This window comes from Chrysemys picta, chromosome 15, assembly GCF_011386835.1.
Source record: "Chrysemys picta bellii isolate R12L10 chromosome 15, ASM1138683v2, whole genome shotgun sequence".
Lineage (NCBI taxonomy): Eukaryota > Metazoa > Chordata > Testudines > Emydidae > Chrysemys > Chrysemys picta.
Genome location: NC_088805.1, coordinates 14833390 through 14854260, shown reverse-complemented (window position 1 = coordinate 14854260; position 20871 = coordinate 14833390). Strand labels below are relative to the sequence as shown.

The 20871-nt window shown below is 51.9% G+C and overlaps 1 protein-coding gene and 1 pseudogene across 1 annotated transcript; both read right to left on the bottom strand.

Annotated features, from left to right (window-relative positions):
• Positions 1 to 801: 801 nt before the first annotated feature.
• LOC135975840 (immunoglobulin lambda-1 light chain-like) lies at positions 802 to 7219 on the bottom strand (annotated as a pseudogene).
• Positions 7220 to 9739: 2520 nt separating this feature from the next.
• Positions 9740 to 19028, bottom strand: LOC135975838 (immunoglobulin lambda-1 light chain-like). Its single transcript, XM_065568524.1, has 4 exons — positions 18983 to 19028; positions 18572 to 18868; positions 10119 to 10498; positions 9740 to 9805 (listed from the first exon to the last, which is right to left on the bottom strand). The coding sequence occupies exons 1-4, from the start codon at positions 19026 to 19028 to the stop codon at positions 9740 to 9742; spliced, it is 789 nt and encodes a 262-aa protein (XP_065424596.1).
• Positions 19029 to 20871: the final 1843 nt, after the last annotated feature.

Here is a 20871-nt window from a genome sequence, read left to right as displayed (position 1 = left end):
CCCTGGTTAGGAGTGGGGGGTCTGTGACCCGAGATGGTCTTGAACTGTGTCCTCAGCTTTCTCAAGCTCTGCTGCCCCCATGTGTGTCTAAGGTTGCCAACTTTCTACTCACACAAAACCGCACACTCTCGCCCCACCCCCTGCCCTTTCCCTCTTCTGAGGCCCCACCCCCGCTCACTCCCTGCCCCCCTCCATCTCTTGATCGCTCTCCCCACCGTCACTCACTCACTCATGTTCACTGGGCTGGCTCAGGGGGTTGGGGTGCAGAAGGGCGTGTGGACTCCCGAGTGTTGCCAGAAATGAGGAGTTCAGGGTGTGGAAGGGGACTCAAGGCTGAGACAGTGGGTTGGGATGTGAGAGGGGGTGAGGGCTGCGGCTGGGGTGGGGCCAGAAATGAGGGGTTCAGGGTGTGGGTGGGGGCTCTGGGGTGTGGCTGAGGATTAGAGGTTTGGGGTGTGGGAGGGTGCTCCGGGCTGGGACTGAAGGGTTCAGAGGGCAGGAGGGGGATCAGGGCTGGGGCACAGGGTTGGGGTGCAGGAGAGGGTCAGTAGTACAGGTGCTTACCTCTAGCGACTCCTGGAAGCAGCAGCATGTCCCCCCCCTCTGGCTTCTACGTGGATGCATGGCCAGGCGGCCCTTCATGCTTCCCTGTCCGCAGGCGCCGTCCCCGCAGCTCCCATTGGCCACCAATCCCGGCCAATGGGAGTTGCAGAGCTGGTGCTTCGGGCAGGGGCAGCGTGGGGAGCCCCCTGGCTGCCCCTATGCATTAGAGCCAGAGGGGGGGACATGCCGCTGCTTCCGGGAGCCATGCGGAGCCACGGCAGGTAGGGAGCCTGCCTTAGCCCCACTTAGCTGTCAAAACCTGGACACCTGGCAGCCCTGTGTGTGTTGCTCCAATGGCTGGGACAGGGCTGCAGGTCTGTGGCCCTGGGCAATCCCCAAAGCTCCTGGGTCTAACTTTTGGCTAAGAACAAATGGGACTGTGATATAATCTATTTTCTGATACATCCTATAACTGGACACTTCATCCAGGCATGGGAACGGGGACCCATAAAGTGATCTCCTACATCTTTCCTCTCACTTTCAGGCCATTCCAGGTATTATTCAGTTGATGGGGTAACATAGGGGAACTGTGTTAGCGGAGAGGTGTCTCTTTACCCAAAGAACATGTGGCCGTCTGCTCCTAGTTTGAACCACGTTGTGGTGGATCTGTAACACAGGGATCTATAACGCAGCAAAAGCTGTGGATGCTAGACAGACCAAGCAGAGAGCATAAGAGCGGCTGACATGTCCTTCAGAGGGAGTGAATGGGGAGGGGTGGAGCAGCGCCCCCTGCTGATTTCAAGGGCTGGTGGCAGAAATTCCTAAGGAGGAGCAATCAGTGTCTCATCTCTTGCAGGCAGGAACCAAACTGTGCAGCCAGTGCAGAGCCCAGGCTGGAGGGGATCAGGGGAGAAGACAGGGGAGGTTTTTGTCTCAGTTCCCCATCTGGCTGGAGCACTGTGATATGTATTACTACTGCTACCCGTATACACAACACAGTAATAGTCAGCCTCATCCTCTGCCTGGACACCGGTGATGGTCAGGGCAGCGTTGTTACCGGATATGGACCCAGAGAACCGGGCAGGGATCCCGGAGGGTCTGCTATTGGTGTTGTATATAAGCTGCCGAGGAGCAGAGCCTGTTTTCTGCTGGTACCAGGAGGGATAGTTGCTGGTGGTGATGGCTCCAGAGCTCAGACTGCAGGACAGAGTGACAGCCCCTCCTGGGGTCACCGACATCGAGGGCTCCTGAGTCACCACGGGCTGCGAACTGACCCCTGAAATCAACATTACAAACACACTCAGCACAAGGACTCCGGATCCTCACAGACAAACCTCCTCACCTGCAAGTGTCCTTCATAGTTCTGTGTTTGTACAGCGCCCAGCACAATGGGGACCTGGGCCGTGACCTGTCCTCCCAGGGGCTACAGAAATACAGATACGCAATAATCACAGTGATGCAGCCACCTCTGATGGACATTCCTGGGCAACATTCTGCAGAGATGTTCAGCATTAAATGTAATATCAGTTAATTGAAATGTAATTAAAAAAAACACATTGCAATTAAATACCCAGCAATTACAATGAGAAGTGGTTCATAAATCTACAACCTAAATCAGTACATTTGGGTGCCTTGGACCGCCTGTCTCTCCTCCTCCCCCACCACTCGGTCTCAATGAGCGATCTGAAAGGATGCAGCTGTTCAAACACCACGGTCTGTGCACCAGACTCCTGACGACACATTTGTACTGACCATTTACTTTATTCCATTGTAAACAATTCATGATACAAGTGCAGGGAGACAGCGCCCCCTGGTGCCCAGTCATAACTGAACTATGGTGACATGTGCAGAAGAGTAGACGGGGAAAATCCAGGTGCATCTCAAATCACATTTTATTCTCTCTAGTCTCTGGAGTTTAAGGAGAGATTCATGACAGGTCCCAACTACCTACTGCTCAGTTTGTCATTTATGAGTGTGGCTGCATGTTATTGCGTCCCTCCAATTAGTCCCTCTGGGCTCATATCCACTTGAGGAATAGTTAGGACTTAGGTACTCCCATGACTTGTCAGATACGCCAATAGCAGGACTGGCGCGAGTGGTGGGGTCTTTACTACTCGATTGCTCTCAATATCCCCACCAGGGGGAGCCCCTTCTGTGTCTTGTTTATCCTGGTCATTTCGCAGGCTCGTTTGATCCTCATGGTGCTGTTCGATCATGGCCAGGATCTGTTCCTTTCCTACCCTGGCTTTGCTCTTGTGTGTGAAATGCCTGGGCTCTGGGATCTAACACCCAGCTGTTTGGGCTCTGAGTTTCACTTGGATTTCACTGAAGAATCGGCTAGTATTTAATAAACACAAACTACCTCTTCTCACAGCATGTATCTGGGAACTGGATTTAGGAATGTTTCTTTTAGGATTATAACTGAATCTCATTGCTGCCAGAACACTGCATTGTAGGGCTCAAACCCTGGTCCCTTTGAAGAAATGTTAAAACTGCTGTTCAGTTCCCTGGGACAAAGTCTTTGCCTTAAATTTCCAGATCAAGTCAGTGAGCTGTCATCACAGGGGAGTGGGACAGCGCGTGGGGACACACTTCACTGCTTTCAGACTGGGTGAATGATCATAACTTAGCGCTGACACATGATGAACTCATGCAGCGTTGGAAGAGGGAAGAGCAGGTTTGTGTCTGAGTTCCCCATCTGGCTGTGTCACTGTGCAACACCACCACCCCCTGTGCCACAGTAATAATCAGCCTCATCCTCTGCCTGGACGCTGGTGATGGTTAAGTAGCAGTTTCTATTAGAGGCGTCTTTGGAACCAGCAAAGCGACTGGGGACCCCAGAGCCCTGTTGTTTGTTAGTCTCTTTGTTGTACCTCAGAAGGTATCTTGGACTCTTCCCATCTTTCTGCTGGTACCAGGCGACATCTCCAAATGTGTATCCACTGTCGATGGCACAGGAGAGTTTAACTGTGTTGCCAATGGACATGGACACCGAGGGTGGCTGAGTCAGAGTATATTGGGAGAGGGAACCTGGAAAGAAATAGAAACTGCTGCATGATCGTCATGGCTTGGAGTTAACACCTGCACATTTCCTGCTGAGCCAGGAGTCTGGGAATCAGGAATATGGAGGAATTCATGAAAAAGTCCTTTCAAATAAATCTGAGATCAGAAACGCTCCCCCTTACCTGAGCAGTAAGCAAACAGCCCAAGGAGCAGAGGGGCCCAGGCCATGGTGGGAATCCAGACGAGCTCAGCTTCCTGAGGCAAACGGGTCTCTGGCTGGGACCCTCCGATTCTCTCTTAAACCCTCAGAGCTGGAGAACGGCCCCTTCATGCAAATCTGCTCCCTGCTCACTGGCTGCTGCTGTAGAGTCTGTGTGCACCAGGGGGGTTCTCATTGGGCGTTCTCTGCCTTCCCACTGCAAACACCTCCTGATCTGAGTGTGTCCTTCCTCCTATTGGTCACTGCTGACTAGTTACTTTCTGCTAAGCCCCTTTAAGTCCTGTGTTCTTTTCAGCCCTCTCCCTTTTGTGTTTTGGGCTAATATTTTCTAGACCCCAATAATATGGGGCTTGAACACTTCCAATAGGATGGGCCCAAACACAATGACTGACAGGGACAATCTCTAAAGGGACGAGTCCTGTTGCTAATTTGCTCAGGTTTGTATCAGGTCTGTATCAAGCCAACCTGGCATTTTTTCTAGATTATCCCCAGGGATCGAACAGGAGAACTCTAGATCTAAAGCAGGAGCCTGAATATCTTGAGCCAAAGCACAACGGGGACCTGGGCCGTGACCTGTCCTCCCAGGGGCTACAGAAATACAGATACGTAATAATCACAGTGATGCAGCCACCTCTGATGGACATTCCTGGGCAACATTTTGCAGAGATGTTCGGCATTAAATGTAATGTCAATTAAATTACATATAAATAAAAAAACACTTTGCAAATACATGTAACCCCTTTGGGGTTTAGAGAGCATGGCCCTTTAAATTTTTTTCCTAAGGGGGAGGGGGAAAGTAAGAAAAAGGAGGGAAACTCCAGGAGGCAGCGCTGGAGATCGAAGGAGAGGGGGAGGCAGCCTGCAGGCTCTGGAAAAGAAAAGCAGCAGAGAACCTGCCTGAGGCCTGAGACGGACAAGGCCGATCAGGGACACCCAGGACAGGAGCCAGGAGGAGCACTGTGCCAGGGAGGAATTGCCGAGAAGGACAGGCTGGAGCTGGACCCAGTATCACGGCTGCCCAGAGCTGCATGGGTAGGGTTACCATACGTCCTCTTTTTCCCGGACATGTCCGGCTTTTCGGCACTCAAACCCCCGTCTGGGGGGAATTGCCAAAAAGCTGAACATGTCCGGGAAAATGGCAGCTCTGCTCCTCCCCTGACTCTTCGGCTCTGTTCAAGAGTCGAGCTGCCCGAGCGCTATGGGCTTCAGGCAGCCCCTTTGCCTCCGGACCCCAGCCGCCGGCCGGGCACTTCCCCTCCTGGGCTCCAGCGGCGCAGGGTCCGGAGGCATGGGGGCTGCCCGAAGCCGGTAGCGCTGGGGCAGCCCTTTCCGCGTGGCTGGGAGTGGGAGGGAGGAGGGGGCGGAGTTAGGGCGGGGAAGGGGCGGAGTTGGGGCGGGACTGGGGGTGGGGAAATGAGCGGGGCCAGGGCCCGTGGAGGGTCCTCTTTTTTTATTTATTTATTTTATTTATTATTTATATGGTAACCCTATGCATGGGGCTGTGAGTACTGGGGCTTGTGACTCTGCATTGGGAACAAGGAGGGAGGCTGTAGCTAGTTAAGTGGAGAGGTGGTCGCTCTGTGTGGCTTTGCAGAGAGCGGCAGAAGAGGGCACCGGAAGGGTTTGTTGGGGGAAAGTTCACTGGCGCCAAAGACGACCAGGAGCACCCAAGACTCACCACTGGACTGGAACTTTGCTCAGGACTCCTGAACTCTGTATGCAGACACACTGCTCAGTGTCTGCCCTTCCAGACTGTGCTACCACTGGGCCTGTGGGGCCTTGGCTTGGAGGCAGCCCTGTTCTACTGCTCCCCCTATATTTCCCCTTGTTGTTTTTCTCCTCTCATCCCTCTGTAAATAAATATTTCCCTTGTTACATCCACTGTACTTTTCCTGTGGGTGTGTGTGTTCACTCTGGGGGGTTTGGAACAGGTGCCCCTGGGGTGGAAGGGATTTCTCCTGCTGCATTCCTGCACACGCCTTCTCTTGGCCAGAGCTGCCTGCAGAGCAGACTCCATCTTGGCCATGAGGGTGCTAAAGTTACATACATATCCAGCAATTACAGTGAGAGGTAGTTCATAATTCTGCAACCTAAATCAGTACATTTGGGTGCCTCAGACCTCTTGTTTCTCCTCCTCCCCCACCACTCGGTCTGAATGAGGGATCTGAAAGGACGCAGCTGTTCAAACACTGCGGTCTGTGTACCAGACTCTGACTCTGCAGCCAGCAGATGAACTTTGCTATTGAGGTTCTTATGCCGCACCCATCACTGAGGTACCTGAGCACTGAGACTGGCCCATGGGGAACTAGACAGGGCCACGGGCCAGTGGCTTGCTGGACTGCAGGGGCCAGGAGAAGCAGGGGCCATGGAGACACTAATGAACTTCTGGAGAGGACTGGGGAAGCTGCAAAGCAGCTGGGATGGGTCCAGGGAGCAGGTTCTAGGGAGGAGGGATTTTGATTATAATCTATTATCTGATACACCCTGTGTCTGGAGACTTCATCCAGCCCCGGCAACTGGAATGGACTAAGGGATCTGATAGATCTTTCCTACGTTTCCTCTAACTTCCAGGCCATTCAGGGTGTTGTCCAGCTTGTGGGGTAATACAGGGGAACTGGGTTAGGGGAGAGGTGTCTCTTTACCCCAGGAGCATGTGGCCGTCTGCTCCCAGTTTGACCCCGGCAGTGGTGGGTCTGTGACACAGGGATCTATAAGGCAGGAAAAGCTGCTCCTTGTAAAGAGACTGAGTGGAAAACATAGGAGTAGCTGACATCTCCCCCAGGGAGCGTGAATGGGGGGGCAGTGCATGGAGCAGCGCCCCCTGCTGACAGGAAGTTGCTTAAATTCCAAAGAAGGAACAATCAGTGTCTGATGTATTGAAGGGAGGAAGCAAACTGTGCAGCCAGTGCAGAGCCCAGGCTGGAGGAGATGAGGGGGGAAGACAGGGGAGGTTTTTGTCTCAGTTCCCCATCTGGCTGGATCACTGTGATTCACACGACCAGTCCACACAGCACAGTAATAGTCAGCCTCATCCTCTGCCTGGACACCGGTGATGGTCAGGGCAGCGTTGTTACCGGATATGGACCCAGAGAACCGGGCAGGGATCCCGGAGGGTCTGCTATTGGTGTTGTATATAAGCTGTGAGGAGCAGAGCCTGGTTTCTGCTGGAACCAGGCTGGATAGTTGCCGGTGGTGACGGCTCCAGTGCTCAGGCTGCAGGACAGAGTGACAGCCCCTCCTGGGGTCACCGACATCGAGGGCTCCTGAGTCACCACGGGCTGCGAACTGACCCCTGAAATCAACATTACAAACACACTCAGCACAAGGACTCTGGATCCTCACAGACAAACCTCCTCACCTGCAAGTGCCCTTCATATTTTTACCACTAAAGCAAACAATTCACTCACCTGAGCAGTAAGTGAGCAGCGTGAGGAGCAGAGGGGCCCAGGCCATGGTGGGGAATCCAGACGAGCTCGGCTTCCTGAGGCAAACGGGTCTGTGGCTGGGACCCTCCGATTCTCTCTTAAACTCCCAGCGCTGGAGAACGGCCCCTTCATGCAAATCCACTCCCTGTACATTCCCTGCAGGTTTTTAAAAAATCTTAATCCTCAGTTTTAACAACAAAGACACTCACATTTCAAATATAACTTCTAGATTAGGCTTTATTTTAAATAAGATTTGTTATTTTTTTTAAAAAGTACCTCCCTATAAATTTGTACATTTTCAATGATTATTTCAAGTTCTAATTGAAATAGGTTTTGCTAGTATAATTTATTATAAGGGGTCCTTACTTTAACCTACTCTTAAATAATATTTAACACAACCAGATGGTGCCATCACACAGACTCACAAGTTCTCTCTAACTGCCTGTGCAGGGAACGAGATCTCAGAGAAATGTTTATTGTTAGTTATGGGGAATCACAGTTTTACAAACTGCGCATGTAGCAGAGTAAATCTGATCACTACTTAGACTCTCTGACCAAATAATTTCTTAGTCTGTAGGCAGCAGTTGCAACTACCTGCATGGATGCAAACATCAATATTACCTGGTGCCAAACACTCTGTAGTGACTGATAGCTAGATCATCCCCTGAGATCGAACAGGAGCGCTGTAGGGCTGAACAGGAGCATCTATATCTTGAGCCAAAGGACTAAGGAGCAGATTTTTAAAGGTCCCTAGTTAAATCTTTATGTGTCTAAATCCCTTTAGAAGTCCGGTCCTAAGTCCTGGCCTTGGTATCTGCGCTATGTTCTGGACAGACGGGGAAGCGTGAGCCACCCTAAATGGAGGGTGATGCTACAGCAGCTCCCTGTGCCCCCTTGTCGCTGGCTTTTCTAGCTACTCCCCTGTCCTCCTGACCCCTCACAGTGACAGTGAAACAAACTTGGATTATTCCCGCAGAGTCAGCTTCACTGGGCCAAATCCAGCGGGGGGCGGAAGGGGATGTCAGTTCCATGTGGGTACAGCTAGGGGTGCTCAGCTCTGAATTTGGCCTTTACTCTGTGAACGGCCGTTACGGGGCTGCTGGGAGGGGTCGTTAGCGTAACGTTAGCGCAGCACGTCTGACGTGTAGAGAGCAATGGACGAGCTTTGCATTGCTGGGCACACAGATATTTTCTATCACATGCACATGAAGAGGGGTCACTGCCGCCACCACTGCAGTGCAGCCGGGCCAGCGTCCCCCATGCTGCCCCTCATGCATGGACACGTGCCCTGGGGACACCCCCAGAACTAACTCATTCCCCTCCTGCCACCCTCCCTCCAACTCCCTTTTGCCATGATGCCTACGAACAAACTGACAGCAGTGAGGCCATGGGTGTGCTGAGACCCTTCCCATCCCGCTGCCAGGATTGTCTCATTGCTGCCTTCTGCCACCCACAGGCCGGTCTGTTGCCCCCTGTTGTCTCTTGTCTCATACTGAGATTGTTCGCTCCTTAGCTGGGACCGTCTCTGTGTTCTGTGTTTGTACAGCGCCCAGCACAACGGGGACCTGTGCCGTGACCTGTCCTCCCAGGGGCCACAGAAATACAGATATGTAATAATCACAGTGATGCAGCCACCTCTGAAGGACATTCCAGGGCAACATTTTGCAGAGATGTTCAGCATTAAATGTAATGTTGGTTAAATTGCATGTAATGAAAAAACACTTTGCAAAGAAATACCCAGCAACGCCATTGAGAAGTGGTTCATGAACCTAAATCAGTAAATTTTGGTGCCCCCGATTTTGTCTCACTCCTCCCCCACCACTCGGTCTGAATGAGGGATCTGAAAGGACGCAGCTGTTCAAACACCGCGGTCTGTGTACCAGACTCTGACTCTGCAGCCAGCAGATGAGCTTTTCTATTGAGGTTCTTATGCCGCACCCATCACTGCGGTACCTGAGCACTGAGACTGGCCCACAGGGAACTGGACATGGCCACGGGCCAGTGGCTTGCTGGGCTGCAGGGGCCAGGAGGAGCAGGGGCCAGGGAGGCACTAATGAACTTCTGGGGAGAACCAGAGAAGCTGCAAAGCTGCTGGGACAGGGACAGGGCCAGGGAGGAGGTCCTAGGAAGGAGGCATTTTCATATCAAATATTATCTGAATCACACTTACTTCTTATCAAACTGTCTGTACTGGGCTATCTTGATTATCACTTCAAAAGTTTTTTTCTCTTACTTAATTGGCCTCTCAGAGTTGGTAAGACAACTCCCACCTGTTCATGCTCTCTGTATGTGTGTATATATTTCTCCTCAATATATGTTTCACTCTATATGAATCCGAAGAAGTGGGCTGTAGCCCACGAAAGCTTATGCTCTAATAAATGTGTTAGTCTCTAAGGTGCCACAAGTACTCCTGTTCTTTTTGAGGATACAGACTAACACGGCTGCTACCCTGAAACCTATCTGAATCTGAACACTTCATATCATATCAAACATTCTCTGCTACACCCTGTATCTGGACACTTCATGCAACCGCGGCAACTGGAATGGACTAAGGGATCTGATAGATCTTTCCTACATTTCCTCTAACTTCCAGGACATTCAGGGTGTGGTGCAGCTGGTGCGATAACAAAGGAGAACTGTGCTACGGGAGACGTGTCTCTTTACCCAAGGAGCATGTGGCCGTCTGCTCTCAGTTTGACCCAGGTAGTGGGTGTAACGCAGGGATCTATAAGGCAGGAATGGTTGTTCCTGCCAGACAGACCAAGCAATGAGCATAACAGTGGCTGACATCGCCCCCAGACAGAGTGAATGGGGAGTGGGTGGAGCAGCGCCACCTGCTGACAGCAAACAGCTGAAATTCTTAAGAAGAAGCAATCAGTGTCTGATGTATTGAAGGGAGGAAGCAAATTGTGCAGCCAGTGCAGAGCCCAGGCTGGAGGGGATGACGAGGGGAAGACAGGGAAGGTTTTTGTCTCAGTTCCCCATCTGGCTGGATCACTGTGATTCACACTACCAGTCCACAGAATACAGTAATAGTCAGCCTCATCCTCTGCCTGGACACCGGTGATGGTCAGGGCAGCGTTGTTACCGGATATGGACCCAGAGAACCGGGCAGGGATCCCGGAGGGTCTGCTATTGGTGCTGTATATAAGTGTCTGAGGAGCAGAGCCTGGTTTCTGCTGGTACCAGGAGGGATAGTTGCTGGTGGTGATGGCTCCAGTGCTCGGGCTGCAGGACAGAGTGACAGCCCCTCCTGGGGTCACCGACATCGAGGGCTCCTGAGTCACCACGGGCTGCGAACTGACCCCTGAAATCAACATTACAAACACACTCAGCACAAGGACTCCGGATCCTCACGGACAAACCTCCTCACCAGCAAGTTCCTTTAATGTTCTTGACACTGAATCAAAGAATTCCCTCACCTGAGCAATACGTGAGCAGCGTGAGGAGCAGAGGGGCCCAGACCATGGTGGGAATCCAGACGAGCTCGGCTTCCTGAGGCAAACGGGTCTGTGGCTGGGACCCTCCGATTCCTTCTTAAACCCCCAGAGCTGGAGAACGGCCCCTTCATGCAAATCTGCTCCCTGTTCATTGGCTGCAGGTCTTTTGAAAATCTAAATCCTATGAACAAGTACATAGACACTCAAGTTTCAAATTTAACCTCAAATTCATTTTAAATAATGTTTTTTCTTAAAAAAAAGTAACTCCCCATAAAACTGTACATTTTCATGTATTATTTCAAGTTCAAGTTGAAACAGGGTTTTGCTGTTATTAATTTAACACAAGGAGCTTTACTTAAACCTACTTCCTGAATAATATTTAGAACAAGTAGGTGGTGCTAGCACACAGACTGACCAGTTCTGTCTAACTGTCTGTGCAGGGAGTTAGATCTAGGAGAAATGTTTATTTTTAGTTATGGGGAATCACATGTTTACAAGCTACACATGTAGCAGAGTAAATGTGGTCACGACTTTGTCTCTCTGACCAAATAATTTCTTAGCTGCAGCTGCTGCTTACAGCCTGTCTACATGGAAGCAAACATATAAATGTTACATGGTGCCAAACACGCTGTAACGATTGTCGTCTCGATTATCACCAGGGACTGAACAGGAGAACGCGAGAGCTAAAGCAGGAGCCTCAATATCTTGAGCCAAAGGAGAACGGGGCAGATTTATAAAGGTGCCGAGCTACATCTTTGTGCATCTAAATCCCTTTACGCGGGCAGAAGGGGATGTCAGTTCCATGGGGGTACAGCTAGGGGTGCTCAGCTCTGAATTTGGCCTTAGTCTGTGAACGGCCGTTACGGGGCTGCTGGGAGGGGTCGTTAGCATAACGTTAGCGCAGCACGTCTGACATGTAGAGATCAATGGACGAGCTTTGCATCGCTGGGCACACAGATATTTTCTATCACATGCACATGGAGAGGGGTCACTGCCGCCCCCACTGCAGTGCAGCCGGGCCAGCGTCCCCCATGCTGCCCCTCACACGTGGACACGCGCCCTGGGAACACCCCAGAACTAACTCATTCCCCTCCTGCCACCCTCCTTCCAGCTCCCCTTTGTCGTGATGCCTACAAACAAACTGACAGCAGTGAGGCCATGGGTGTGCTGAGACCCTTCCCATCCTGCTGCCAGGATTGTCTCATTGCTTCCTTCTGCCACCCACAGGCCGGTCTGTCGCCCCCTGTTGTCTCTTGTCTCATACTGAGATTGTTCCCTCCAATTAAATCAGTACATTTGGGTGTCTCTGATTTTGTGTCTCACTCCTCCCCCCCACTCGGTCTGAATGAGGGATCTGAAAGGACGCAGCTGTTCAAACACCACGGTCTGTGCACCAGGCTCTTTAAAAGTGTGTATTGAACAGTTACTTTATTCCATTGTAAACAATTCATGATAGAAATGCAGGGAGACAGCGCCCCCTACTGCCCAGTCATAACTGAACTATGTCACCCATCTGCAGAAGAGTAAACGGGGAAAATCCAGGTGTATCCCAAATCCCATTTTATTCTTTTCAGCCCTTGGCTACACTTGCGAGTTATAGCGCTGTAAAGCCGCCCCCAGCGCTGTAACTCCCTCCCCGTCCACACTGGCAAGGCATTTGCAGCGATGTATCTCCGTGGCTGCAGCGTTGCATGTACTCCACGTCCCCGAGAGGAATAGCATGTATTGCGCTGCCGCTGCAGCGCTGCGGTGCCAGTGTGGCCGCCCTATGCATTGTGACTGGCCTCCAGAAGTATTCGGCAGTATCCCACAATGCCTGTTCTAGCCACTCTGGTCATCAGTTCAAACTCTACTGCACTGGCCTCAGGTAACCAACCATGTGACCCACCCTTTACATTCCCCGGGAATTTTAAAAATCCCCTTCCTGTTTGCTCAGCCCGGCGTGGGGTGGAGTGCTAACAGCGAATCTTTCCAGGTGACCATACCTCCACGCACCAAGCGAGCCCCAGCGTGGAGCAATGGCGAGTTGCTGGACCTCATCAGTGTTTGGGGGGAGGAAGCTGTCCAGTCCCCGCTGCACTCCAGCCATAGGAATTATGATACCTTCGGGAAGGTATTAAAGGACATGATGGAAAGGGGCCATGACCGGGACGCCCTGCAGTTCAGGATTAAAGTGAAGGAGCTGCGGAGTGCCTACCGCAAAGCCCGCGATGCAAACGGCTGCTCGGGTGCTCCCCCCACGACCTGCCGATTCTACAAAGAGCTGGATGCGATACTTGGGGTTAACCCCACCTCCACTCTGAGCACCACCATGGACACTTCAGAGCCGGTGTGGGGGGGGGGGAGGAGGAAGAGGAGGAGGAGGAGGAAAACGGGAGTGAGGGTGGTGGGCCAGATGGAGACACCCCGGAATCCCTGGAGCCATGCAGCCAGGAGCTCTTCTCGAGCCAGGAGGAAGGTAGCCAGTCAGAGCGACTGGTACTTGGTGGAAGACAAACAGAAGAGCAGGTTCCTGGTAAGTGGTTTTTTTTTGGGAAGGAATTTTTTCGGTGCGGGCTCTTTGGGAGAGGAGGGTTAGGCATGTATGCCTAGATGCAAAATAGTGCATTGATGTGGTTTATCACATCGCGGTAATGGGACTCGGTAATCTCCTCGAATGTCTCATCCAGAACGTGTGCAATGCGCTTGCGCAGGTTTATCGGGAGAGCCACTGTGGTCCTTGTCCCAGCCAGGCTAACGTGTCCGCGCCACTGTGCCGCGATGGGACCTCTGCTGCACACAGGCAAGCTGCATACAGGCCAGGGCAGAAGCCGCATTGCAGTAGAAGACCCTCCCTTGCTTCCCAAGTCACCCTCAGCAGCGAGATATCGTCCAGGACGAACTCCTGTGGAAAATATTGGGACAGTGTTCAGTGTAGGTGCCCCCTGAAGCTGTTGGCTCTCCCCAAGGCACAGAAACCCAGAGGACAGTGCAGCCCTGAAACAATCAGTCCCCCTTAATCACCATTTTGAGGCTCCCGTGGGATGTGCGCACTCTGTTTCGGACGGGAAAATTATGCTATTGTGTAGACCCTGTGTGTTTTCTACTCCTTAAGTGCGGGGGAATCATTACTCTGTCTGGTATAAACAATGCTGCCTCTGTTAAATGTTGCATTTTGCCTATACAGCTGCATCAACCTTGAGACCTCAGCCGTCCCTCTTATCGCCTGTTCAGAGACTGCAAAGACTCAGGAAGAGACCGCGAAAAAGCAAAGAAGACATGCTGCAAGAAGTGATGCGCCAATCTATTAAAGAGAATGAGAAAGCACAGAACTGGAGGAAGAGAGAAAGCAGGATCCGCCAGGAAAACGCAGCGCAGGGGCAGCGAAGCACGAAGCACCGGCAGCAAAGCATGGATCGGCCCATAAGCATACTGGAGCGCCAAGCAGACGCTATCCAGGAGCAGTACCTCAAACGCAAACGCCACCCCCCCTACAGCCCTTGTCCCAAAACTCTTTCCGTTATGCCCCACTGTCACCTCCAACCCACTTTCCCCAACTTCCGTGTTCTTCACGCCACCAGCTGTACCCACCAATACCAGTATCTTCACCATCCGGCCCTGAAAACCACGACCCTTACCCTCTGCACTCAACCCCCATCACCATGCAGTATAGCTGTCCTGAAGTGCAGCACTCACTGCACAGCACACCAGACAGGACATACGCGAATCTGTGATTGTACTGTTCCCCACTCCAAACCTTTGTTTCTGTTCAATAAATGGATTTTTTGGCTTTGAAAACATTCTTTATTATTGCATAAAGTAAAAGACTCCTTAGCCCAGGAAATAAACAGGCACTGCAAGTCTGCTTGTCTGCTTAGCAAACACTGATTCCTAAAGATTGGAACTACTGCACTTCACTCCCGTGCAGGGCACCAGATATCACTGCTGGTTTTCAGCCTCAAATTGCTCCCTCAAGGCATCCCTAATCCTTGCAGCCCCGGGCTGGGCCCCTCTAATAGCCCTGCTCTCTGGCTGTGCAAATTCAGCCTCCAGGTGTTGAACCTCAGAGGTCCATGCCTGAGTGAAGCTTTCACCCTTCCCTTCACAAATATTATGGAGGGCGCAGCACGCGGATATAACCGCGGGGATGCTGTTTTCGGCCAAGTCCAACTTCCCATACAGAGATCGCCAGCGGGCCTTTAAATGGCCAAAGGCACACTCCACAATCATTCGGCACTGGCTCAGCCTGTAGCTGAACCGTTCCTTGCTGCTGTCAATGCTCCCTGTGTAGGGTTTCATGAGCCACGGCATTAACGGGTAAGCTGGGTCTCCAAGGATCACAATGGGCATTTCGACTTCCCCTGCCATGATGTTCCGCTCTGGGAAAAAAGTCCCGGCCTGCATCTTCCTGAACAGCCAAGTGTTCCGAAAGATGCGTGCGTCATGCACCTTTCCGGGCCAGCCCGTGTTAATGTCAATGAAACGCCCACGGTGATCCACAAATGCCTGGAGAACCATAGAGAAATACCCCTTCCGATTAACGTACTCGGATCCTAGGTGGGGTGGTGCCAGAATAGGAATGTGCGTCCCATCTATCGCCCCTCCACAGTTAGGGAACCCCATTTGTGCAAAGCCATCCACTATGTCCTGCAGGTTACCCAGAGTCACGGTTCTTCTGAGTAGGATGCGATTAATGGCCCTGCAAACTTGCATCAACACGATTCCAACGGTCGACTTTCCCACTCCAAACTGGTTTGCAACCAACCGGTAGCTGTCTGGAGTTGCTAGCTTCCAGATTGCAATAGCCACCCGCTTCTCCACTGGCAGGGCAGCTCTCAATCTCGTGTCCTTGCGCCGCAGGGTGGGGGCGAGCTCCTCACACAGTCCCAAGAAAGTGGCTTTTCTCATCCGAAAGTTCTGCAGCCACTGCTCTTCATCCCAGACTTCCATGACGATGTGAACCCACCACTCGGTGCTTGTTTCCCGAGCCCAAAAGCGGCGTTCCACGGTGCTGAGCATGTCCGTGAATGCCACAAGCAATTTCATGTCGTACGTGTTACGCGTCTCGATAGCATCGTCGGACTCCTCACTCTCAGTGTCACTTTGGATCTTGAGGAATAGTTCAACAGCCAAACGTGACGTGCTGGCGAGATAAGTCAGCATACGCCTCAGCAGTTCAGGCTCCATTTCCCGCAGACAGATCGCATTGCAAAGAAACTGTTGAAAGATGGGGCCAAAGGTGGACGGAAACAAAGAGATTTCTGTGATGCGAAGCGATGCAACATGGGGTGTTGGGACAGGATCCAGAATGCCCCGCACCCACGCCCCCTTCCCGCAACTCACAGCGCCAGAATGGGAAGAGGTGCTCTGTGGGATAGCTGCCCATAATGCACCACTCCCAATGGCGTAGCAAATGCTGCAAATGTGGCCACGACTGTGCGCTGGGCAGCTGTCAGTGTGGACAGACTGCAGAGCTTTCCCTATTCAGCTGTACGAAGTCAGGTTAAACTCACAGTGTTGTACATCTGCAAGTGTAGCCAAGGCCTCAGTCTCTGGAGTTTAAGGAGAGATTCATGACAAGTCCCAGCTACCTACAGCCCAGTTTGCCATTCATGAGTGTGGCTGCGTCTTATTGTGTCCATCCAATTGGTCCAATTGGTCCCTCTGGGCTAATATTTACTTTAGGAATAGCTAGGACTTGGGTACTCCCATGACTTGTCAGATATGCCTATAATAGGACTGGCGCGAGTGGTGGGGTCTTTACTACTTGGTTGCTCTCAATGTCCCCACCATGGGGAGCCCCTTCTGTGTCTTGTTTATCCTGGTCATTTCGCAGGCTCGGCCGTTCCTCATGGTACTGTTCGTACCATGGGCAGGATCTGTTCCTTTGCTACCCTGGCTTTGTTCTTGTGTGTGAAATGCCTGGGTTCTGGGATCTAACACCCAGCTGTTCGGGCTCTGAATCTCACTGGGTTGGCACTGCAGGGTGAGCTGGAATTTAACGGACAGGAGTCTCTCCTCCCACGGCATGCATTTGGGAACGGGACATTGCAGTGTTTTGGGGGGATTATCACTGGGTCTGGGAACCACAGTGAGGCTCCATAAAGGGTCTAATCCTGGTCCCATGGACAACGAACGGCAAAATGCCCAATGGGTCAAGGGACCCAAGATTTGGCCTTCAATGTCCAGACCCTGATAGTCCTTAGTAGTGCCCCTCACTGGTGATTGGAATGTGCCTAGTTAAACCCCAACACATCTGTGTGGAGGAGCGTCGCGCCCAGACACACACAGACTGGAGCCATGCGCCGTACGGGCTGCTGGAACACAAGGGTTTTGTGTAAGTTCTCAGTCTGGCTGCATCACTGTGCAGCAACCCACTCCATGTGCCACAGTAATAACCAGCCTCATCGTCTGCTTGGACATCGGTCATGGTGATGGTTGGGTTGCTAGTTGTATTAGTCGCATCTTTGGACCCAGAGAAGTGACTGGGGACCCAGTGCCCTGGTGCTTGGCAGCATTGGATTTGTACCACAGAAGATATTTTCGGCTGGTGCCAGGTGGCGTGTGGGATCGGGTACCCACTGCTGATGGTGCAGGAGAGTTGAACAGTGCAGCTTGTTCCAGCTTGAGTTGCTGCCCACAGTCCTTTTCGTACCAGGTCTGGTCTTGTGTGAATCAGTTCTCGCTTTGGTTTTGCAGCCTCCTCTATTATTGTCTGGCATGAGGCTTTCACCTCCCCCAGCGCTCGGTTTGCCGCCTGTAACTGTGTCTCCAGGGCCTGTATTCGACTTGGCATCTCTTGCCCAACTCTCTCAACCATCTGCCCCAGGCTGTCCAGTCCACGCACCTCAGCCCTGCCTCTGAGCCCCTGGCCCAAGAGCCCGTGTCCAAGTGAGGGTCGTCCTATGGTCAGCTCGTCCATGCAGTACCCATCTTGTAACAGGGCTGGGACATCACAGTAGGCCAGTCTCTATCTATAAATACAGGCCGGGGAGGTCTCTTAGTAGATGACCCTCCGCTTGTTCATCTGACCCTGTATTTCAATGTCTAGCTCCACTGCTGGGCACACTCCTGTCTCTCCATGGAGGGGAGGGGGAGCTTTGGGACACAGCCACCATCACTCCTGCTTTAGCTAGGACAGCCCCGGCCCTTCCTGCAGCCAGCAGATGAACTTTTCTATTGAGGTTCTTATGCCGCCCCCATCACTGCGGTACCTGAGCACCGAGACTGGCCTACAGGGAACTGGACATGGCCACGGGCCTGTGGCTTGCTGGGCTGCAGGGTCAGGAGGAGAAGGGGCCAGGGAGGCACTAATGAACTTCTGCGGAGAATCAGAGAAGCTGCAAAGCCGCTGGGACATGGCCAGGGAGGAGGTCCTAGGAAGGAGGCATTTTCATATCGTATATTATCTGTATCTGAACACTTTATATCATATCAAACATTCTCTGCTACACCCTGTATCTGGACACTTCATGCAACCCCGGCAACTGGAATGGACTAAGGGATCTGATAGATCTTTCCTACATTTCCTCTAACTTCCAGGACATTCAGGGTGTGGTCCAGCTGGTGGGGTAACAAAGGAGAACTGTGGTAGGGGAGATGTGTCTCTTTACCCAAGGAGCATGTGGCCGTCTGCTCCCAGTTTCACCCAGGTAGTGGGTGTAACGCAGGGATCTATAAGGCAGGAATAGTTGTTCCTGCCAGACAGACCAAGCAATGAGCATAACAGTGGCTGACATCGCCCCCAGAGGGAGAGAATGGGGAGTGGGTGGAGCAGCGACCCCTGCTGACAGCAAACGGCTGTAATTCTTAAAAAGGAGCAATCAGTGTGTGATGTATTGAAGGGAGGAACCAAACTGTGCAGCCAGTGCAGAGCCCAGGCAGAAGGAGATGACGGGGGAAGACAGGGGAGGTTTTTGTCTCAGTTCCCCATCTGGCTGGATCACTGTGAGTCCAACTACCACTGCCGGTAAACACAGCACAGTAATAGTCAGCCTCATCCTCTGCCTGGACACCGGTGATGGTCAGGGCAGCGTTGTTACCGGATATGGACCCAGAGAACCGGGCAGGGATCCCGGAGGGTCTGCTATTGGTGTATATAAGTGTCCGAGGAGCAGAGCCTGGTTTCTGCTGGTACCAGGCTGGATAGTTGCCGGTGGTGACGGCTCCAGTGCTCAGGCTGCAGGACAGAGTGACAGCCCCTCCTGGGGTCACCGACATCGAGGGCTCCTGACTCACCACGGGCTGCGAACTGACCCCTGAAATCAACATTACAAACACACTCAGCACAAGGACTCCGGATCCTCACAGACAAACCTCCTCACCTGCAAGTGTCCTTCATATTTTTGTCACTGAAGAAACAATTCCCTCACCAGAGCAGTACGTGAGCAGCGTGAGGAGCAGAGGGGCCCAGGCCATGGTGGGAATCCAGACGAGCTCGGCTCCCTGAGGCAAACGGGTCTGTAGCTGGGACCCTCCGATTCTCTCTTAAACCCCCAGCGCTGGAGAACGGCCCCTTCATGCAAATCTGCTCTATGTTCATTGGCTGCAGGTCTTTTGAAAATCTAAATCCTATTAATAAGTACATAGACACTCAAGTTTCAAATTTAACCTCAAATTCATTTTAAATAATGTTTTTTCTTAAAAAAAAGTAACTCCCCATAAAACTGTACATTTTCATGTATTATTTCAAGTTCAAGTTGAAACAGGGTTTTGCTGTTATTAATTTAATACAAAGGGCTTTACTTAAATCTACTTCCTGAATAATATTTAGAACAAGTAGGTGGTGCTAGCACGCAGACTGACCAGTTCTGTCTAACTGTCTGTGCAGGGAGTTAGATCTAGGAAAATGTTTATTTTTAGTTATAGGGAATCACATGTTTACAAGCTACACATATAGCAGAGTAAATCTGGTCACTACTTTGTCTCTCTGACCAAATAATTTCTTAGCTGCAGCTGCTGCTTACAGCCTATCTACATGGAAGCAAACATATAAATGTTTCATGGTGCCAAACACGCTGTAACGATTGTCGTCTCGATTATCACCAGGGACTGAACAGGAGAACGCGAGAGCTAAAGCAGGAGCCGCAATATCTTGAGCCAAAGGAGAACGGGGCAGATTTATGAAGGTGCCGAGCTACATCTTTGTGCATCTAAATCCCTTTACGCGGGCAGAAGGGGGTGTCAGTTCCATGTGGGTACAGCTAGGGGTGCTCAGCTCTGAATTTGGCCTTAGTCTGTGAACGGCCGTTACGGGGCTGCTGGGAGGGGTCGTTAGCGTAACGTTAGCGCAGAACGTCTGACGTGTAGAGAGCAATGGACAAGCTTTGCATCGCTGGGCACACAGATATTTTCTATCACATGCACATGGAGAGGAGTCACTGTCACCACCACTGCAGTGCAGCCGGGCCAGCTTCCCCCATGCTGCCCCTCACGCGTGGACACGTGCCCTGGATACCTCCCACCCCAGAACTAACTCATTCCCCTCCTGCCAGCCTCCTTCCAGCTCCCCTTTGCCGTGATGCCTACAAACAAACTGACAGCAGTGAGGCCATGGGTGTGCTGTGACCCTTCCCATCCCGCTGCCAGGATTGTCTCATTGCTGCCTTCTGCCACCCACAGGCCGGTCTGTCGCCCCCTGTTGTCTCTTGTCTCATACTGAGATTGTTCCCTCCAACTAAATCAGTACATTTGGGTGCCTCTAATTTTGTGTCTCAATCCTCCCCCCCACTCGGTCTGAATGAGGGATCTGAAAGGACGCAGCTGTTCAAACACCACGGTCTGTGCACCAGGCTCTTTAAAAATGTGTATTGAACAGTTACTTTATTCCATTGTAAACAATTTGTGATAGAAAATGCAGGGAGACAGCGCCCCCTACTGCCCAGTCCTAACTGAACTATGTCACCCATCTGCAGAAGAGTAAACGGGGAAAATCCAGGTGTATCCCAAATCCCATTTTATTCTTTTCAGCCCTTGGCTACACTTGGGAGTTATAGCGCTGTAAAGTCGCCCCCAGCGCTGTAACTCACTCTCCATCCACACTGGCAAGGCATTTGCAGCGCTGTATCTCCGTGGCTGCAGCGTTGCATGTACTCCATGTCCCCGAGAGGAATAGCGTGTATTGCGCTGCCGCTGCAGCGCTGCGGTGCCAGTGTGGCCACCCTATGCGCTGTGACTGGCCTCCAGAAGTATTCGGCAGTATCCCACAATTCCTGTTCTAGCCACTGTGGTCATCAGTTCAAACTCTACTGCACTGGCCTCA

Coding starts and splice junctions, on each gene's coding strand:
- LOC135975838 (XM_065568524.1), bottom strand. CDS start 19,028: ATGGCCTGGGCCCCTCTGCTCCTCACGCTGCTCACGTACTGCTCTG. Junction 18,869..18,982: donor GCTGCTCACGTACTGCTCTG/GTGAGGGAATTG, acceptor TGTTGATTTCAG/GGGTCAGTTCGCAGCCCGTG. Junction 9,806..10,118: donor CGTCATCCCCTCCAGCCTGG/GCTCTGCACTGG, acceptor TTATCGCACCAG/CTGCACCACACCCTGAATGT.